The sequence below is a fragment of the Cryptotermes secundus genome, unplaced genomic scaffold (assembly GCF_002891405.2).
Source record: "Cryptotermes secundus unplaced genomic scaffold, Csec_1.0 scaffold418, whole genome shotgun sequence".
In the NCBI taxonomy this organism is placed as follows: domain Eukaryota; kingdom Metazoa; phylum Arthropoda; class Insecta; order Blattodea; family Kalotermitidae; genus Cryptotermes; species Cryptotermes secundus.
This window is the reverse complement of record NW_019727399.1, coordinates 130,705-149,726: the sequence shown is the minus strand read 5'-3', so window position 1 is coordinate 149,726 and position 19,022 is coordinate 130,705. Positions and strand designations below refer to the sequence as shown.

General features: G+C 44.7%; 1 protein-coding gene across 2 annotated transcripts in view; it reads right to left on the bottom strand.

The window, feature by feature from the left end:
* Positions 1–19,022, bottom strand: part of LOC111864676 (calcium-binding protein E63-1) — a 72,488-nt gene that overhangs the window by 4,762 nt on the left and 48,704 nt on the right. The window contains exons 1-2 of one of the 2 annotated variants that reach the window (XM_023852095.2): positions 17,299–17,406; positions 714–857 (exon numbers count right to left, since the gene is read on the bottom strand). In XM_023852095.2, the coding sequence (XP_023707863.1) occupies positions 714–857; positions 17,299–17,308 (154 nt within the window). In that variant the 5' untranslated portion in view covers positions 17,309–17,406. Of the gene's footprint in view, positions 1–713; positions 858–17,298; positions 17,407–19,022 lie in introns of those variants that run through there. The other variant, XM_023852094.2, reaches the window with a different exon arrangement.

The following is a 19,022-nucleotide window of genomic DNA, read 5'->3' as shown; positions in this document are numbered from 1 at the left end:
GTTTCACAGTTTTCCTCAGTCCTTGCAGGCAGATGGTGGGGATATATGAAATTAGGCTTTCATATCCTTTCCAGTTCGTTATAACTCCATGGAGCAGGGTCTTTATGGAGAAGCCAGTAGTTGCATAGCTACTCCTGTGTGTTATAGAACACACAGATTTCTCTCCAAAGAGAATGAGAGTTCTTTCCTGCGGGGGGTAAAGCGGCCGGAGTGTGAAGCTGACCACTCATCTCAGTCTAGTTCTAAGGATGAGAATGCATTGTACTGTATGTCCCTTCAAGGTCAAGATGCTCAGCTAGAAATAACTTTGTGTTTGTAAGAATTGCATCATACATTTAATTAGGAGGGAAGGTAACAGGACTGAGCTGGCCCAATGTTTCAGCAGAATTGTGTGCAACAATGGCCATTTGTTCTTTGAGTCTCAGACTACTAGGACTGCATTCAGTGAGTTTATTGGGATCATGTTGTGGCATGTCAAGTTGCATTATACTAGTCATAATGGTAGCGCTCTTTGGTGTGTGTTCATGGATTCAGCTGGTTGTTCAGTTTATGGATGTGAGTCTGTGTTTCTCTGCCTTGTGTTATCCTGTGTAGGTACATAATCTGAGATTGGCTGATCCTGCTTCATGTATTAAATGTTCCTTGTTTGTATAATTAATTCTGAACTCTCACGATCGAATCCATGACAGCTTAAGAATAAGTTCTTGCCTTACCTGAATGGCTGGCCTCATTGATGAGGTCATTTATGAGTTCGTCTCGAACTTGAATGCCGAGGTTTTGCAGCATGAACTGCAGCTCACTTGCCGTCACCCTCCCATCTCTGTTCCTGTCCAGCAGTCCAAATGCTGTCCTCAAATCTGTGACAAAGGGGAACAACGATAAGTAACGTAAGGTGCCCTGAAAATTCAAATGGGCTGTGTCTTTAGTTGCTGCCTTTATGTCTTGCCCTCCGTTCTCGAGTATTCCGTTCATATAATTTTTTATTGTTCGCTTGTCATTCCTACCCCTTTCATCTTCATTTTAAAACAGTTAAGCCAAATATCTTACAGAACACATATTCGTACACAGCTCACTTCGATCTGCCCTATTGTTTGCTACAGACTGAAATGCAGTAAACGGCGTGTTAAGAGAGATCACTCTTGAATTTTGTTTCCATGGAATGGATCGAGAACATAACAAGCACTGCCCTCCTGTGACTAGTTATATTGCCATGTGTGTGTGGCTATAGACGGTGTTTTTGATTGGATACTGGATTTATTGGCCACTTGATACACAAAACTCGGAAATACAAGTAATTACAGCGCATCACTGATCTCCACACTTTATAAATTACCCCAGAACATGCTAAGTGCTTTCCAGCCTGCTGTATTTTCAGCAGCCGTTCCCTGGTATCGGCTTCTAACAGTGGAGATTTTTCAGCTTCTGTGCTCAAGTCCTCTCTGAATGGCGGTTCCCTTCAAACTGACCATTTTCTTCACAGATTCTTGTACAGAACTGACTTGGCTCACCAGTTGCCTTCCTTATAACTCCTCGGCATGGCCCGCGCAGACAACATCGTTCATTCTCGTACCTGTTGCTTCTGGAACATGTTTACAGGCCGTCTGTTCTTATTAAGATTCTGCTGCCCAGCAACGGACGTCGTTCCAGTGTCTGTTTCTGGACTGTTGTCTAGAAACGATTGTTGTTTCAGAGCCGTTCTATAGCAACGGCTGTTTCTCTGGCTCCACGGCTCTTGGCTTGGAACAAATATGCCACAATATAATTATAATGGCACTCCATAGAAAATAATGAAGCCTTCTATGGAGAATTAATAAAATTAACTGTGGAACACTTCTAATCTTGTAGCGAATTGAGATTGTTATGCTGTGTAATGAGGTAGACTTATATGACAAGATTGAATAGGATTACCCTATACAGATGAGTCAGATCCCGAATTATTGATTTCTTGGTGGTCAGAGCAGCAGCTGTTGCTGTCTGCATATGATGTTAACATTTTGATATTTTGTCTGTGTAAATTAATTGCTTCTGCTCTTTCAGTTTTCTTTCAGCAAAAGAAAATTTGTTTGGGAACTTTTGCTTAAAATTAATACGTTTATGCTCTGGTGCGCTTTTAGACTGCAAATTTACGTTTATTTCAGTGATAATATGTCAACTTTACTGAGAACGGTAGCCTCTTTAATGAATATTGTGTTAGTATCTGACATCATCACTCTTAGTGGAATAATAAGCCATCAAGTGAAGCAAATTTAGCAGACCAGCTCAAATTTGATAGAGCCTTTCATGTCTCGGCTCCTTGGGATCGTCCTCAGGAGCATGACAATAAAAGGAAATAGCTTTACACAAATAAGGCATCACATACTATAGTTTGATCTGCTCTACTAAATTGTTTCACTGGATGGCTTCAGTGACTCCTTAATGAATTGCATGTGAATGAGAGACAGAAGTCATGGCAGATTTCAGTTTCCGTTTTCTTTTAATGAAGATTCTTTACAAATTTTATTACTAGCATTGGAAAACTCTTTAAGCGTGCCAGGAAGTTATTCCTTGGAAAAGTCCTTGAGAAGCTGGATGGTGTCGTAGACGTTAAGGAAACTCCCCAGCCTCCTATTGAACCCGAATTTGTATCACTCTGCTCACAAGTACCCTCCTCTGGAACCTAACCTGAGCTGGATGTATTCATTCCACACCCTCGCACCCTGTTACTTAAGCTGCAGTTTAATGATATCCTTCAATCTACTCCTGCGACCTGCTAGATACCTCTTTCGCTTTTTCCATCGTAAATTCTGCAGCTATTTCTTCGTCCTTGATTTGATCACAATAACTATGAACTTAGACGCTGTCCCTGTCTTATGTAAAAATACGAAGTGTGGACTAAACGAAGGTGGCCGACTTGATGAGATGAAGACCTCGAGAACGTGCGTATCCGTGAAGCCCAAAATTCATCTACACAGTAAGACTTGGCACATACATTCTCATACGCGGCTGACCTTTACTACCCTAACTTGGAAACTATAAGTTATTGCTTTCCGATAGACCATTGTTGGCTTATGAATACCGAACAACGCTTAAATCCTTTCGACTGGTAAAGCCCGTTCCGACAAAATCGACATTGCTTTTGCGCCTATAGTATGGTTACCTTTATTTTCTTGAAGATACTGCCTGTGGAGCTTCGCTTAAGGACATGGTCTCCATAAGTTACTGAAATTTAGTTGAAATAAATAGAGCTGTTTCAGAGAAACTTGCCATTTTGTTTTTGATGCCCAAGTGTTATGGGGCGAGAATGTTAATATTCTTGGATAGTCTGTTAAATACAGAAGGTGTATGAAATCCGGCCAATCGTTAGGGCGCCAGCAAGACGCAGAACCGGTTAATGTTGTTTAGGGAAATAATCGCTGTTTATTGTGAGAACCATACGGAACACATAAATACACTGTGTGGGCAGAATGCAGAGTTCAGTTCGTACCTCACAGGAAACTCATTACGTCTCCGCTACAAAGCCCAACCGGTTAATGCTGTTTATTGTGAGAACCATATGGAACACATAAATACACTGTGTGGGCAGAATACAGAGTTCAGTTCGCACCTCACATAAACACATTACGTCTCAACTACAAAGCCCAACCGGTCAATGCTGTTTATTGTGAGAACCATACAGAACACATAAATGCCCTGTCGGTAAAATGCTTTTTTAAATGCTAAAGCAGGTGGTATGTATACGTACGACTGCCTTGAATCCCTAAACTTTTTGGTTAAATGTTTGTTTGTGGTCTAGTGGTCAGCGTTCCTGACTACAGATCCAGAGGTCCGGGTTCAATTCCCGGCGCTACCAGATTGTTTTCGGGAAGTAGTGGGTCTGGAGCGGGGTCCACTCAGCCTCGTGATGATAATTGAGGAGCTATTTGAAGGAAATAGCGGCTCCGGTCTAGAGAACCGAAATTAACCGCCGTGAGGATTCGTTGCGCTGACCACGGGACACCCTCTGTCAGCAAAATTGGCACTAAACTTCGCCGACAAGTGGTGGTCGTTCGGTCGGTATAGTTCGCGTGCGGACTAAAATCACGGAGTTTTTGTTTGTTAGAGATTCGACCATGTCATGTAATATGAAGTAAGCAGGGAAGATGGCCGAGCTCCGGGGTTCTCATGTAAGAAGCCGAAGTTGCTTCGATCGATTGTTGGGTGAGTTTTCTTGCGACCCGAGACAGTCAGGAGATAACACCTGGATTGGGCAAACGTTTGCGGTCGAGATCTTTGGAAGCAGTTCCAGAGACCCAGCGACCATCCGGCTTGTAGCATAGTGCCTCAAACAACTACGCTATCCCGTGCCCCCCCCCCACAGTGTCCTGAGGTTTTCTTTTGTGATTTTCCTCAGTTCCTGTAGGCATCCAAGCAAGTTTGCTTAAGCCATAACACTTCGGGCATGTTGGGAGGTACTCTTTTCGACTCTCGACAAAGCCACTGATAGTTTTGACCGACTTTTCCTGGATTTCATGAGTCTCTTTGGACAAATGCCTGGATGGTACCTTAAATCGGGTAACATCCGCTTTCCTGTCACATCTTTTCCATTTTATTACTGTCATCAAATCATTCGGCGCTCTTAGTCTGAGCTTATTACAGCGTCATTGAATAAACGAGAAAGAAATCCTTCAGGAAAATTCCGCGATAGTAAGGGACCGAGACCGCTGCGTTCCATTTGCAGATTCATCTTCAAAAACCGCCCTACGATTCAACGTAATGCAGTTTTAAAACCCGTCTTTAATAAAACAATATATATGTATAAACCTGTAGACATTATTAGAGCTTCTCTGATGGGGGATCGGTCTATCATATTGTCTTTACCTGCAGACGACGTTACTGAAAACGAAGGTCCCCAAGCGGTGTTTGAACCCGCGATCGCAGTTTTAGGGGTTGTAAGATGTAAATAGACGCTATATAACATATTTTTTTTTCCTGTGGCGCTACAGCCCCAATTTGGGCCTAGGCCTACCTCCATGAAACTCTCCGTTTCACTTCGGTTTACTAGATCTTACACATACGGTAGGACTCCTTGGGCGAGTGATCAGCTCGTCGCAAGGCCTCTACCTGTAGACAAACACAGAAAAACGCACACAAACATCCATGCCCTGAGTGGGATTCGAACCCACGATCCCGGCTTCCGAGCGAGCGAAGACAGTGCACGCCTTAGACCGCTTGACTACTGTGACCGGCATATAACATAATTAGAGGGCGTGAATTCAACTGGCTCAGGGCTCTGCCCAGTGGTGGGTCATTGTGTACATGGTAATGAAATTTCAGGTTCCATAAAGGTTGGAGGAATTACTTTACCAGCTGAGCGACTGTTAACTTCTCAAGAAGGACTCTGCTCCAAGTTGGAATCCGTCCAATGGCGTCTCCTGCTGCCTCAAGGTCGGACGCTGTGTGCACTGTTCGTGCCACGTAGGTAGGGAGAAGCGAAAATTGTACTGGGGCGGATTGTGGGGGAGGTGAAGGCCACACGAACTTGTCTACTTCGCCGATAAGAAGTGATGGGCGCCTTGCATGAACCTTTTATCGACCCGCGTAAGACCTTCATGCAATTTCCAGCGTTGTTCTTTACCAATTATTGACTTGATGTTTACGAATTGTTTTCATTATGACCTACTTTTTTATTGCTAGTGGGGTGGGACTAAGTCCCTTGTACTGCGGCCACTTCTGGCGTATTGTACCAGCCCCAGATGATAAGTAAGGGTGATTGTGGAGCAATTGGTGGGGAAAGCGAAGTACTCGGAGAAAACCTGCCCCAGCGCCATTTTGTTCACCACAAATCCCACTCGACCAGACCCGGGATCGAACCCGGGCCGCCGCGGTGGGAAGTCAGCGACTAACCGCTTGACCTGCTTAAACAAAATGCGAATTCATAGTTCTGTGAAGTCACGTGAGGGGGTACGCAGTAGCCTAGTTAGTTAAGGCGTTATTCTACAAGCCGGAAGGTCGCGAGTTCGTTTCCCGATTAGGTTAATCATTTCAGCCGCGCTGTGGCCCTGGGGTCGACTCAGCCTCTATCAGAAATGAGTACCGCCGAGAATGCCGACCGGCTTATAAGGCCGGCAAACCCACCGCCATCTGTGAACCGATTGGCCAGAATATGTGGGAGGCTCGACGCCTCAAAACTTATGGGCCTTCACGGCATGTTATAGGGATAGCTTTACCTTTTATATGAAGTCACGCGGCAGTGTGGTAAACACGGTTGAATACATCTCTTGTCGGTCTGAGCGCTGCTTGATAGTTGGACATTTTCATAAAAAAAAATTGCTCATGAACATCCAGGCTAAAGAGCACTGTTCAGGTCCTGGATAAGTTCCATGTTTGAAACTGAGTTTTCGTCGGCTTGGTGTGCCCTCCTCCCAAATTTTACTCTGTTTCCCTCCCTCCATGTCGGTGAAGGCGTATGTCCTTCTGAAGCGTTTATAAGTACCTACCAGGCTAGACGGTGTCATAACCGAAATTACATTCTACGTCTTCACACTCTGAAAACTAAATCTTATGATTGGTTTGGGCAAAGCTGCATTCCTATTCAAGGTTAGGCATGGTCTTCTCGAAGCGAGCGCAACTCCGTAGGGCAGACAGGCTTCTTGGGAAGCTGGCAGTCGCTTAGCTAGTCATGAAATTCTCTGCATTTTAAGAAACCGAGTGCTCATTACCCCGCGATATTTGAGCATCTCACAGCCATGACTGTGAAGATTGCTTTCCTCTGGGACACTACGCAGGGTCGTTTCTCGTCTACCCAGAAGATATAGGCAGCGCGTCACCCCTAAATGTCGGTAAACATCTACCAAACTAATCGGTGCTACATTTTTTATTAATTAAAGACTGGGTAACCCAGAGCTTAATTACAATTAAAACTAGTTGGATAACTAACGACTAATTTTTTCTAAACCTAATATACTACCTAAATTAAAACAAAGTCACTTCCACTGAATTACTTAGTACTTTAACATTCAACTAGGTCGAAAGGTTTCTTCCGTTTGAGTCGTCTAATGATATTGTTCAAGTTGAGAAGTCTGGACGCTTCAATGTTGACCCGGTTTTGGAGTCTCTTTTCATGAGAGGTGGCGGACTTAGCGATGATATCTGTAACCGTCTCTATCCCAAGGTCACGATGAAGGTCACTGTTACGAACGTACCATGGTGCGTTGACAATACACTTTAGCACTTTGTTCTGATAGCGTTGAATCACTTGAATATTGGATTCACTGGCACAGCCCCAAAGCTGGATACCATAGCTCCAAACTGGGCGTAGAATTTGTTTGTACAGGGGATGGACAAAAATATGGAAACACCTCGTGAAATGCATGCCTGAATTGAAGTGTTTATTTTAGCGACGTTTGTAGGTCACGCTGTCGTATCTGCCCAACACCACTACCTGTACAACCTCCACAATACGTTGCAAGCTTCCTTTGTTGTCGAGACAGTGTTCTGTGCAATTTTTTGTGCATCACGTCAGAGCTAACAGAATTCGAACGCTGGCAAATTGTTGGGGCCCATATGGTGGGTGCTTCCGTAACCAAGGTAGCCAAGGTTTTTGGTGTTTCGCGAGGCACAGTATCCAAGATTATGACCGCATACAGGAGGAGTGAAAAAACCGCATCCGATAAACACCAGCGTGGACGAAAATGTGCGTTGAGTGATCGAGACAGACGAACATTGCGTAGGATTGTGACGAAAAATAAGAAGACTACATCTGCAAAAGTGACTGCTGAACTGAATGTCACGCTCACAAATCCTGTCAGCACCAAGACAGTACGAAGGGAACTCCACAAGCAGGGTGTTTCTGGACAAGCTGAAATTCCAAAGCCACTCATCAGTGATCAAAATGCCACTAAGAGGAGAGTGTGGTGCCGAAGTCATAAAACCTGGACTATGGAGCAATGGAAGACCGTCATTTGGTCGGAGTCCACCTTCACACTGTTTCCGACTTCTGGCCGAGTTTACGTCTGGAGAACGCCATCCCAAGCTTACGATCCAGATTGTTTGCTGCCAAGAGTGAAACATGGCGGGGGTTCGATCATGGCATGGGCAGCCATATCGTGGTATTCTGTCGGACCCATCATTACCCTGCAAGGTCATGTCACTGCCAACGACTATGTGACCAATTTGGGCGACCAGGTCCATCTCATGGTGCAAACTGTTTTCCCTAATGGTGATGCCATTTACCAAGCCAACAATGCCTGTGTTCACCTATCTCACATCGTCCAGGACTGGTTTTCTGAGAACGAAGATGAAGTTTCACGTCTGCCATGGCCCACACAATCGCCAGATATCAATATTATTGAGCCTTTGTGGTCTGTTTTAGAGAGCATTCTGCGTGCGCGCTATCCACCTCCATCATCGATAATAGAACTTACCATGTTTTTCAGGAAGAATGGTCAAGATTCCCTTGCAAATCATACAGGACCTCTATCTATCCATTCCAAGGAGCCTGCAAGCAGTTCTGCAAGCCAGAGATTGTCCTTCGCCATATTAGTCACGGTAATGTGTTTTTTTGTTGGGTGTTTCCATATTTTTGTCCATCTCCTGTATATTGTAAGTTTATTATGGGTTGATAGCTCAGAATTGCGTCCCAAAATTTTTTCAACGTTTGTCCTGGATGTTACAGGCGAGTTTATCGAAGCTGCAAAACTTTGTGACTTTGTGCTGCGGAGATGTCCAGTTCGAATCTCGTTTGCGACATCAATTATCCCGACACAGGTTTTTCATTACTTTCCAAAGCCCTTCCAGGGAAATACCGAAATTATTCCCTCATTTTAAACCCGGACCTCTCCCTTCCACATCTCTGCCCATTCATTATTGACTGTCATTCGGTCACTCGACACTACGGCGTAGATATGTAAACTGGAAATAAATGAAACAAGAACGTCTTTGCGTGGCATGTTCCCCCACAAGTACGTTATCTCACCTGCTGTCATGTTAAGCTCCCGCAACCGGAGCGGACAGAACCCGAGTCTGCTGTGGGGGTCGAGTGAGGTCAAAGTTTGCAGCGACTAGAATCGGTAAAGTTCCGTGACGACCCCTGGCAGGGCTGTCCAACTCGAAACTGCAGAGCGTCTGCACTGTGTACTGCCAAGATTTCTACACTACAGCAACCCAGCGCTCAGGTCACGGCACGTGACCCCCGCAGTGGTCGGATATGCGAGGCCCGCGAGTCACTGTCGGCTCACAGACTTACTTTACGACTGGCGGTTTACCGCCAATCAGTTTGTCTTTGCGCAGAGCCCCTTGAGACTCACGACCAGCGTTTTTATTTTCCAAATGAACGCTTGTGGTTATAGTTATGTAACATCATCTCTTACAAGAGGATGGGTCTGTCATTTTACAACTATTGCTGGTCCTCGCCAGCGCAGTCATTCTCAGCTTCGAGTCCCACGGGACTCATGACCACATTTTACCCTCTCAGATTTGAGACTCTCCCAACGTGGAGGGCCATGTCCCCATAATTATATCCCCCAGGAACAGGGTGGCCCGGTTATACCCCCAGGCACTGGGTTCCATTTTCATCGTCTCATACGTCTCGCAGGGCTACGATGGAGGTATTCGACACCGCCTGCACAGCGACCTGTGATGTCGGGAGACATTTATTTGAATTCAGTGTCGCGAAGTCGGCGGTGTTTGAAAATGCACCGCACAAGTTTTGCCGAATTGTAGCAATACTTGCAACTGGTGCATGGAGACTATGTTGTTGTCATGTGGAATAAATTTCAGAATTACATGCAATATTAAGTAATCAGTTTTAGTAAAGTTTTAATCTAGAAAATTCGCCGCCTGTTTGAAACAGGGACAAGAGGTTGACGCAGTTTGGGGCCTGGGAGGATACCCTCGCGGACTCCACGTGAAGGACAAACATTTCAGTACCGATCTCTGATCCGTTTCGAGTGATCGAACGAAATAAATTCTTACGTTAATCGCCTGTTAAGAAATAATCGGAGGGAAACGAGAATTTGTAGCAATGTGCCTGTTAGCTTTGCCACTGCTGCCTGACCATTCGTACACCTGTATCACGTGAGAACTGCGGAACGGATTTACAGGACGCGATACATGTGCTCCATTTTCTCCTGTTAGCGAGTTACACTCGAGATGTGTGCAGGAACACATACAAGTCTCCTAGTAAAGTGTCCAGTATTGTCCGATTTCAGGCATAATTAGAATGTATTCACAAATACAATATTAGTTAAAACTCCCAAATACGAATTTTTACGACACGTTTAAATTTTTTATTGAAACCTGACAATGGAATGAGATGGGCAAGGTACGTAGCACGAATGGGGCGAAGAGGGATTCATATAGGATATTGGTGGGAAAGACGGAAGGAAAGAGACCAATAGGAAGACCAAGACGTAGATGGGTGGATAATATTAAAATGGATGTTTCATAGGGTGGGGCGGTATGGACTGCATTGATCTCACTAAGGATAGGACCAGTAGAGGGCTCTTGTGAACACGGCAATGAACCTTCGGGTTCCATAAAACATTGGTAAATTCTTGAGTAGCTGCGCAACTGGCGGCTTCTCAAGAAGGGATCGGCTCCAGGAAGTTAGATCTGATAGGAATAATATATTTACCTAAGGAGGACCTCTGGAATCCGGGAAGGGTGGCATGCTGGGTGCTCATGCCCCGACTGGCCTTCTTTCTCCAGGCTTGCTCCCATGTGTTGCCTCCACGCCCCCATTGCACTTACGGGTTTGCAGCTAATTAAAAACTATTGCACTACGCGTACACGTTCTTCACTGGCATTGTTGTCAAGTCGCAGTATTAATACTCGTAAGAATGTGATATTTCGCCGTAATTTGTTGTGGTTTGGAGACAAAATCCCAATTGTTCCATTATGTAGCCTGGTCCTTGTTGCGTGGCAACGCGCCCTAGTGTCGCACTGACTCATCCGGCCTCTGTCCTTCAAGCCTTCTCATTAAACATTAACTGAGCAGATTAAAGTTTCAAATGCGCACGCAAGGAAGTCAAGAAGACGAACCGTTACGTCAGAGATGCACAACTTCGAGCTGAACGACCAGGGAGTTTTATTTCTCCACAACTTCCAGAGCGGTTCTGGGGCTCACCCAGCCTCCTATCCAGTGCTACCGCGGGCTCTTCCCCGGGTATCTTTCTTTTTAATTTTTAATTCGCGTAGTGGGGGATGGAGTCCAATTGAGTCCACTCGGCACGGCGGCCACTGATTGGCCTATTGTACCTGCCCCAGGTGATTATGATGGAGAATTTGGTGGAATGAAGATTGGCAAGGGAAACCGAAGTACTCGGAGAAAACCTACCCCAGCGCCACTTTGTCCACCAGAAATCCCACTTGACCAGACCCGGGTTTGAACCCGGGCCGCCGCGGCGGGAAGCCAGTGACTAACAGCTTGAGCTATGGCTCGGCCTTTCCCCGGGAGTAAGTCTGGGGCGTTCACCGCTCACATCTACCTGGTCCCGAGGTTAATAATACGTGGAGCTTTACCTCCACGCATCGTATATGTCTTCAGGTTTAATGTTTACTTTACAAAATGTTAGGTTCTCATTGCAGCAACTACCGTCTTCTGCGATGTGACACCGTTTAGTCTTGTAGGTAGTTACCGACGTTTCAGAGGAACGCGCTGCTTCCATTTTCGGTTCTGGAGTTTAGTTTTTCGAGATTTATGCTATTTCATTGAAGTTTATTTAATATTTAAGATTTCCTGACTACTTGTGGGTGTCCTTGGGGTGGGGGGGCAAGCCCGTTATCTGCCTCCTCTGGGTTTTTGGAAAACGTTAAAATTGAAGAATGGAAGGGTATGCTAGGCATTAAAGGAATTATTCTGCCCTGAATTCAATGCGGCAATCAGCAAAGATAACCTGAAAAGGTTACTACAGCTTCTGTCTGCTTCACATTGAATTTGGCATGGCTGCGTCAGTGCGTGTGATGCCTGTTGTAATTATGCAAATATGTTTTAAGGACGTATTTGATCGAACGCTTTGTGTTAAGGGCGAAACACGCTACAGCAGATTTCATGTAGAATGTGCGCTTTGCTTCGTGAAAGAAATACTGCACCAGTCTAAGGCGGCTCATACACGTACGAGTCTGGCTCGCGAGTCCGGCTCGGCGAGAAGCCGGGCTCGGATTAATTTCACCACACACATACGAGTATGAGCGTGGCGACCCATACACGGACGAGTTTGACTCATTGGAACCCGAGCCAAGTCGGACTCGCGAGCCAGACTCGTACGTGTATGGGCCCCCTAATTCAGCGGGGTACATCATCATCTGTTAATAAGGTTCCATACCATTGCCTTCCACGGCTTTCTCGCGTCATGAAATAATGCGTCAAGGTAGACATTTAACGTCATCTCCCACGAATAACACCCACAAGTAATCAATCATAAACCGTCTCCTTTATACACGTACAGCTACACTTCACATATCCGCATCAAAATACTGTGGCGTGCCGCCTAAAAGCTAGAATATCAGAGCGGGCGTCCACTGCTAGGCAACGGCTTATTAAAACGCGTTTCTGAGACAGAGCATACAGAGACGTTTATTGCCGGGCAACGGCTCTATAAGCTAGAGATAAAAATCAACGTGTTACCTAAAAACGAAAACACGTTCCCGAAACAACGCAGAGAACCGTTATGGAAACGAAACCCTTCAAGAAGGTGTCTTCTAGTCCGTCCGACTGTAGAAGATATGAGATCAGAGGAGACAAGGTCATAGGTCAGATCAGTGGGGAACAGAAGAAACCAGCTAAGTCCAGAACCAGCAGGCGAAACGTGAGAGGACGGACCAGTCAGGTCGCATCGTCTGGAACACGTGATTTCAGAGTGATTGTAGTTGTGACAGTAAACGAGTTGTCCAATAAACAGCTTCGTCCAATCCAGAAACCACGGAACCCCGGACACGTGACAGTATTATCAGCATGAACAAGACACACTGGAACAAGAGACTTCACCCTCTGCCGTGACCTACTACATAGCTTAAGTTAATGGTAATTCGAAATTGCGTTAAGTTCGGAGCATTTATCTCACCGTTACATTATACATATATATTCCGGGGCCCATCAGTTCCCCGAACGGTTGCACCCAGAGGTACGGAGTTTGGCGTTGTGTTGGATCGCCTGCTGTAAGTCCCGGTCTAATTTCGGTACAGATCCGTCTGGGTCCTACACTGTAGGGTAACCTACGTGTCGGAGGTACATGCTGCCTCCATCTTCAGGGCTGGAGGAAATGGGTTTCGTAACCACTTGCAACCTGCCTGCAAGTATACCTGAGACACTCCATAAAATATCTTGAAATCGTTTTCGCCTAAATTCGCCTGGTTGCAGATTTTTCAAATGCTCACTTCAGTTCAGGATTTCCGGCTATAATTTTCTATACATTTCGCATCTCTTTCACGCGTGTTACATTCCCCGCCCATTTGTCTTCCTTGACAGTATTTGGTGCAAATAACTTATGAAACCTGTCTCAATTCTCTTATCACTTCCATACTTTGAAGCACTGGAAAGGTTATATAAGATGGATTCTGCTTAATATATTACTTATTTAACGACGCTGTCAGCATGGACACTGTGTAGTTGGTTATAAGGCATTCATAAATACACTGTTGTTTCATAATCGCCCGTATCTGAGATACGATGTAGGGACTTTTAAAATGAAAACCTGCTCCGGCACGCTTGGTCCACTGATCAGTATATGCCGACGTATGTGCAAGTGTGGCTTTGCTCTGTGGCGTATAAGGCTTAAGTCTGGAGAGAGAGAGAGAGATTGGGAGCGGCATGCTAAACCGACGGCCTGGGACGGAAGTTATCGAGAGTCTGAACCGTCTGAACAGTGCCCTGTAGCCTCGGCATTCATGAACGTATAATGGCAACCGTTGTGAGTCATTGTGGACAGTGGTCGTGGTGTTTTGATTTTCTGGTTCAGTAGCGTAATTTGAAGTCTTAATTTCGGGGTCTTCAGTGCACGGGGTTTCATTTTGATGAATTTAAATTATGAATAATGCCGTTTTCTGGGATGCGGCACCTTGAAGATCTTGTGTGAACCGACGTTTCGGAGGAACGTATCGTCTCCATCTTCAGGAAGGCTGCGTGAGAAGCGGGCAGTAGCAATTTGGAACTTGGGAAGCATCTCAGCGTTTATTTGCTTGAAGACAGAGGAAAACAGACAGAACCTGTGACGAGATGACCGGCCGCAGAACCTGCCAGATGCACACTCACTGCTAGGGGTAGTCCGGAAACTGGAGACTCCAGAGGCTCTTTGAGGTTTCCTTAACAAGTGTGTAGTTGCTGTGTTGGTAAAAATATGGGACTACACTACCGCAGTAGATTGGTTTTGAAATGGTTGAGGGAAGAACTTCAGAATATTTCGCTTTTCAAATATAAATATTCAGTCCATACCTCACAGAAAACACTCCATCTCCGCTTAATGTTAACCGGTTAATGTTGTTTAGGGAAATAATCGCTGTTTATTGTGAGAACCATATGGAATACATAAATACACTGAGGGCAGAGTGCAGAGTTCAGTCCGTACCTCACATGAAACACATTATGTCTCGCTACAAAGCCCAACCGGTTAATGTTGTTCAGAGAAATAATTGCANCGGTTAATGCTGTTTAGGGAAACAGTCGCTGTTTATTGTGAGAACCATACGGAACACATAAATACACTGTGTGGACAGAATGCAGAGTTCAGTCCGTACCTCACAGGAAACACATTACGTCTCGCTACAAAGCCCAACCGGTTAATGCTGTTTAGGGAAACAGTCGCTGTTAATTGTGAGAACCACACGGACCACATGAATACATTGTGTGTGCAGAATGCATAGGTGGTACCCCTGTGCTCTAGAGATGTGCTTCAAGCTTTATCACATCTTCTTCCAGAGGATGGTAGGAGCTTTTAAACATTCATCATTGCGTGCACGCGACCTGGCAGCGTTGCTTCCTGCTGTCATCCACCGAGTCCCAATTTGAAGTTACGTAAGCGGCTCACGTAACTAAGACAAGTTCACGGCCAGTCTGCTTGTTTCTAGTTGGAGTAACTGCACAACGGGCTTCAAGTATGTTACGCCACGTATGTTTTCAACCGCATGTGATCCCCCTGAGTGGTTCGTGTTCGGGGGGCACTGAGTTCAAACCTCCGCCTCGATACCGGCTGTTCTTACGGAGGTTCTTCNGGAGTGGTTGCCAGTAACAGTAACCTATTACACGCAAATATGAAAACGATAATAAATACAAAGAAATGGAAAAATAAAAGGGAAATAATAACATTTGGATCAGAATTATGCAAAGGAAATTTATCCTCCAGAGAAACCATATTCCAATAATAATAATAATAATATAAAACAAATGAGAGTATGAGGGTGCGGACTTGACTCGTTCGATCTCCCCATCAAGTGAGTCCTGCTTTGTGTATTCTTCTGATTTGAGATCAATCACTGCTCTGATGCATGATGACGGAACCAGAAAAACTATACGTGTTTTTGTTTCTGCCATTTGTTTCCACGTAAAAGCTGTGCCATAGGTCTCCAGCTTTTCTTTTCCTGTCTTCACGTTCTACAAAGTCAGAAATCTATGCATTTGTGAGGAATACAGTGGCCACCTTTGTCGGTGAACTTCATACAATCCTATTGGCTCTAGTCCCGTACCAGCGAAGCAAGGGCTGGGCTGACAACAAATGCTTCAGTACTGTACACAGCTTGTGTGAGTCACCATAACTCCGGATTTTCGGACCTTGACGCATAACAAGCAACACGTGTTTGATCTTAAAGTTGTACTAGTTCGCGATGAGCGAACAGTCTTTTGTTTTTGTCACGTCCTCAATTAAAGGCAGCATAAATTCGCCTGTTGGCTTCTCCATGTGTCTATACGCATGTCTCGAGTGGAGAACTTTTAAATTAATTTTTATAACAATTTATGTTGGGGAGTTTCACTAAAATGTAATTTACACATACCAATTTTGATTCAAATCGGACAGAATAACTTCTCACTTTATATGAGAAACTATATACGTTTCTTCGCACATCTCGAGGCTAACTCACTAAATACCGGTATTTGTCTGGCTAGAAGTGTTTCGAGACACACATTATTGCGCAATACTCTTTCTCGAATGTCTTATGGCTTTCGACATAAAAAATGGAAGGAACGCGCGTGAATTGTTAGGTAAGCTCAGAAGACCCCAATCAGAATACCCAGTGATATATCGGGATTTTGGACTTTATCCATCGTCCTGGTTTTTAAGATAACTAATAAAAACACGACGTTTCGGAAACTGGATCTGTTTCCGTCCTCAGGTGAAGGAAAACACCTATTCTGTTGGGTCCGTTAGAAAGAGCTAGCCTCAATCACTGTCCTTCACATGAGGACGGAAACAGATCCAGTTTCCGAAACGTCGTGTTTTTATTAGTTATCTTAAAAACCTGAACGATGGATAAAGTCCAAAATCCCAATATATCAGTGTGTTATACACCATTGTCAGAATCCTATAGTAGAATACCCAGTGTTTCGGCCGAGGCTGGAGCGGAGTACTTCCAAAATACAGGTCAAAGGCTTTACTGCTGCACCTCCCCACCTCAATCGCTTCGTTTCACATCCTTTCAAATTCATTATTATTTTCACTTCAAACAACTTGAATAAAGTTGATAGGAGTTTTCGGAAATATGTTTCGTGATTGTGTTAAGGTATTCTGAGTTATGATAGCACGTAAATGTGGTTACCTCAATCTTCAGGGTAGAAGATTGAGGCGGTACGATCCTTCGAAACGTTGGTATCCACCTACTAGACTACACGGTGTCATAAACAAGCACACGACAATGTGAATCATCACTGCCAAGAACATCTCAAATCCTATACAGGAAGCAAGCAAAAATACCCGTCCTTCGTCCGGGGTGTGGTTGCTCTCCACGTCCGTATCACAGTGTACAGTTGCTAATGCTTTAAAGGAGTAGTAATACTACATTAAGAAATTGAAATTTACTTCAGTACTTAAAAAGAAAGGGTCGGAATGGAAATTCGAACTTCATGCAAAAACTCCTCCTCAGAATTTAACACGTTCACAGCGTACGTATTTGCAAGAGCAGTGTAGTAAATTTCGGTGTTCTCTGCCACCTCCGCGGTAGGGAACGTTATCTTTATATATAATATGCACAAAACAACACGAAAAAATATAAAAATATTCATATATTCTGACTGTGGAAAAGCAGGGAAAGCTGTTCGTGTTGAACCCAATATTGTTGTCTAATGGCAGTTCTACTGACAATTGCAGCTACACTGAAGACAACTTCCGTTGTGTACAGTATGTTATGTTACCCTACCTTCTGGCATGTCTGTCCGGGGCTTTAGCGACTCAACAACGATCTCAGACAGTCCAGAACGACAGGCGACTCCGAGCACCTCTCATGGCCAACTGACTGCTTCTTGACTGGAGGGTAACAAGATCAATATCCACCCACTCGCCCTCCCTTCAACTGGAACCCCGAGCTTCAGTTCCAGAGCGGAGACGACGAAATGTCACGGAGACGAAAGATGGGTGCCATCTGACAGTGCGTAGTGGGTAAACACAGCGTCGCTTGTTTCATGTTAGTGCAATGAGATCCTTGTTCTCTGCATCCCATCCTGAATTTTAATTGTATACTTTAGTAACAGAAACTAGAAAAACATAACATGACCTTGGCCCTTTGAAGCAGAGTGGTTACTGTGTGAACTACACGCTTCACGTTAAGAAAACGGTGCATTCTGTTCACACAGTGTGTTATGTGTTCCGTATGTTTCTCACAATAAACAGCGACTGTTTCCCTAAACAGCATTAACCGGTTGGGCTCTGTAACGGTGACGTAATGTGTTTCCCGTGAGGTACGAACTGAACTCTGCATTCTGCCCACACACTGTATTTATGTGTTCTGTATGATTCTCACAATAAACAGCGATTACTTCCCTAAACAGCATTAACCGGTTGGGCTTTGTAGCGGTGACGTAATGTGTTTCCTGTGAGGTACGAACTGAACTCTGCATTCTGCCCACAGAGTGTATTTCTGTGTTCCATATGGTTCTCACAATAAACAGCGACTGTTTCCCTGAACAGCATTAACCGGTTGGGCTTTGTATCGAGACGCGATGTGTTTACTGAAGTAGGAACTAAATTCGTATATATTCTTTAGAAGAACTTGCATACTATCAGCCCCGCAGGAATCAATCCAGAGAATGACTGCGCTGGCGAGGGCCAGCAAGAATTGTAAACGACAGACCCTTCCTTTCGTCAGAGAGGGCGCCCCACATCAACAAACCCGCTACTGTCTGACAGTAATAAAAATGTTTCCTTGAGCCCCAGATGGGTGCTTGACACAAAGACAACTGTCCTACTGACCGGCGGTCGTAGTAATGTGACTTTGACTTGCATACGGACCGACTGTTTAATGATGGGTAGAAGTCGGTATGCACCCAGAAGGTTCCGCGACCGGCCGTCTCGACACAGGTTTTCTTGGTTTTCCTCTGTCATCAAGCGAATGTTGAGATGTGTCTCAAGCCCCAAGTTACTACATGGTGCTTCTCATGCGGTCCTCCCGACTCAGATTCATCAAAATTACACCACATGCACTAGGGGCTCCAAAATTACCCCTATGAATTATGTTACTCTAAATTAACCAAAAATCAAAATTATGCGGCTATTTTTACAGTGGATTACAACATTTTCCGTCTAACGTAAATCAACAGATTCTTCTATAAACACCAGGGCTAATGAATATTGCTTAGGTTCTGGATAACCTATATACTCAAAGCTGGAAGACCATCGGTTCGATATGCCCCACCAATGTCTGTCCCTCCGGGCTTCAGACGTGAGGTGACCACTAGGAATATATATAGACTCGAACACGTTGATTCGTTTCAATCACCAAATCGAGTGGTGCCTGGTGAGTAATGGTAACTTTTATCTTTAAAGATTTTTTTTTATTTCTCTGCGAATTTACAATCTACTCACTACAGTAAGGAGCAATAAGTAAATTGGTTAAAAGTAGGAACGTGAATAGAGAATCAACCAGCG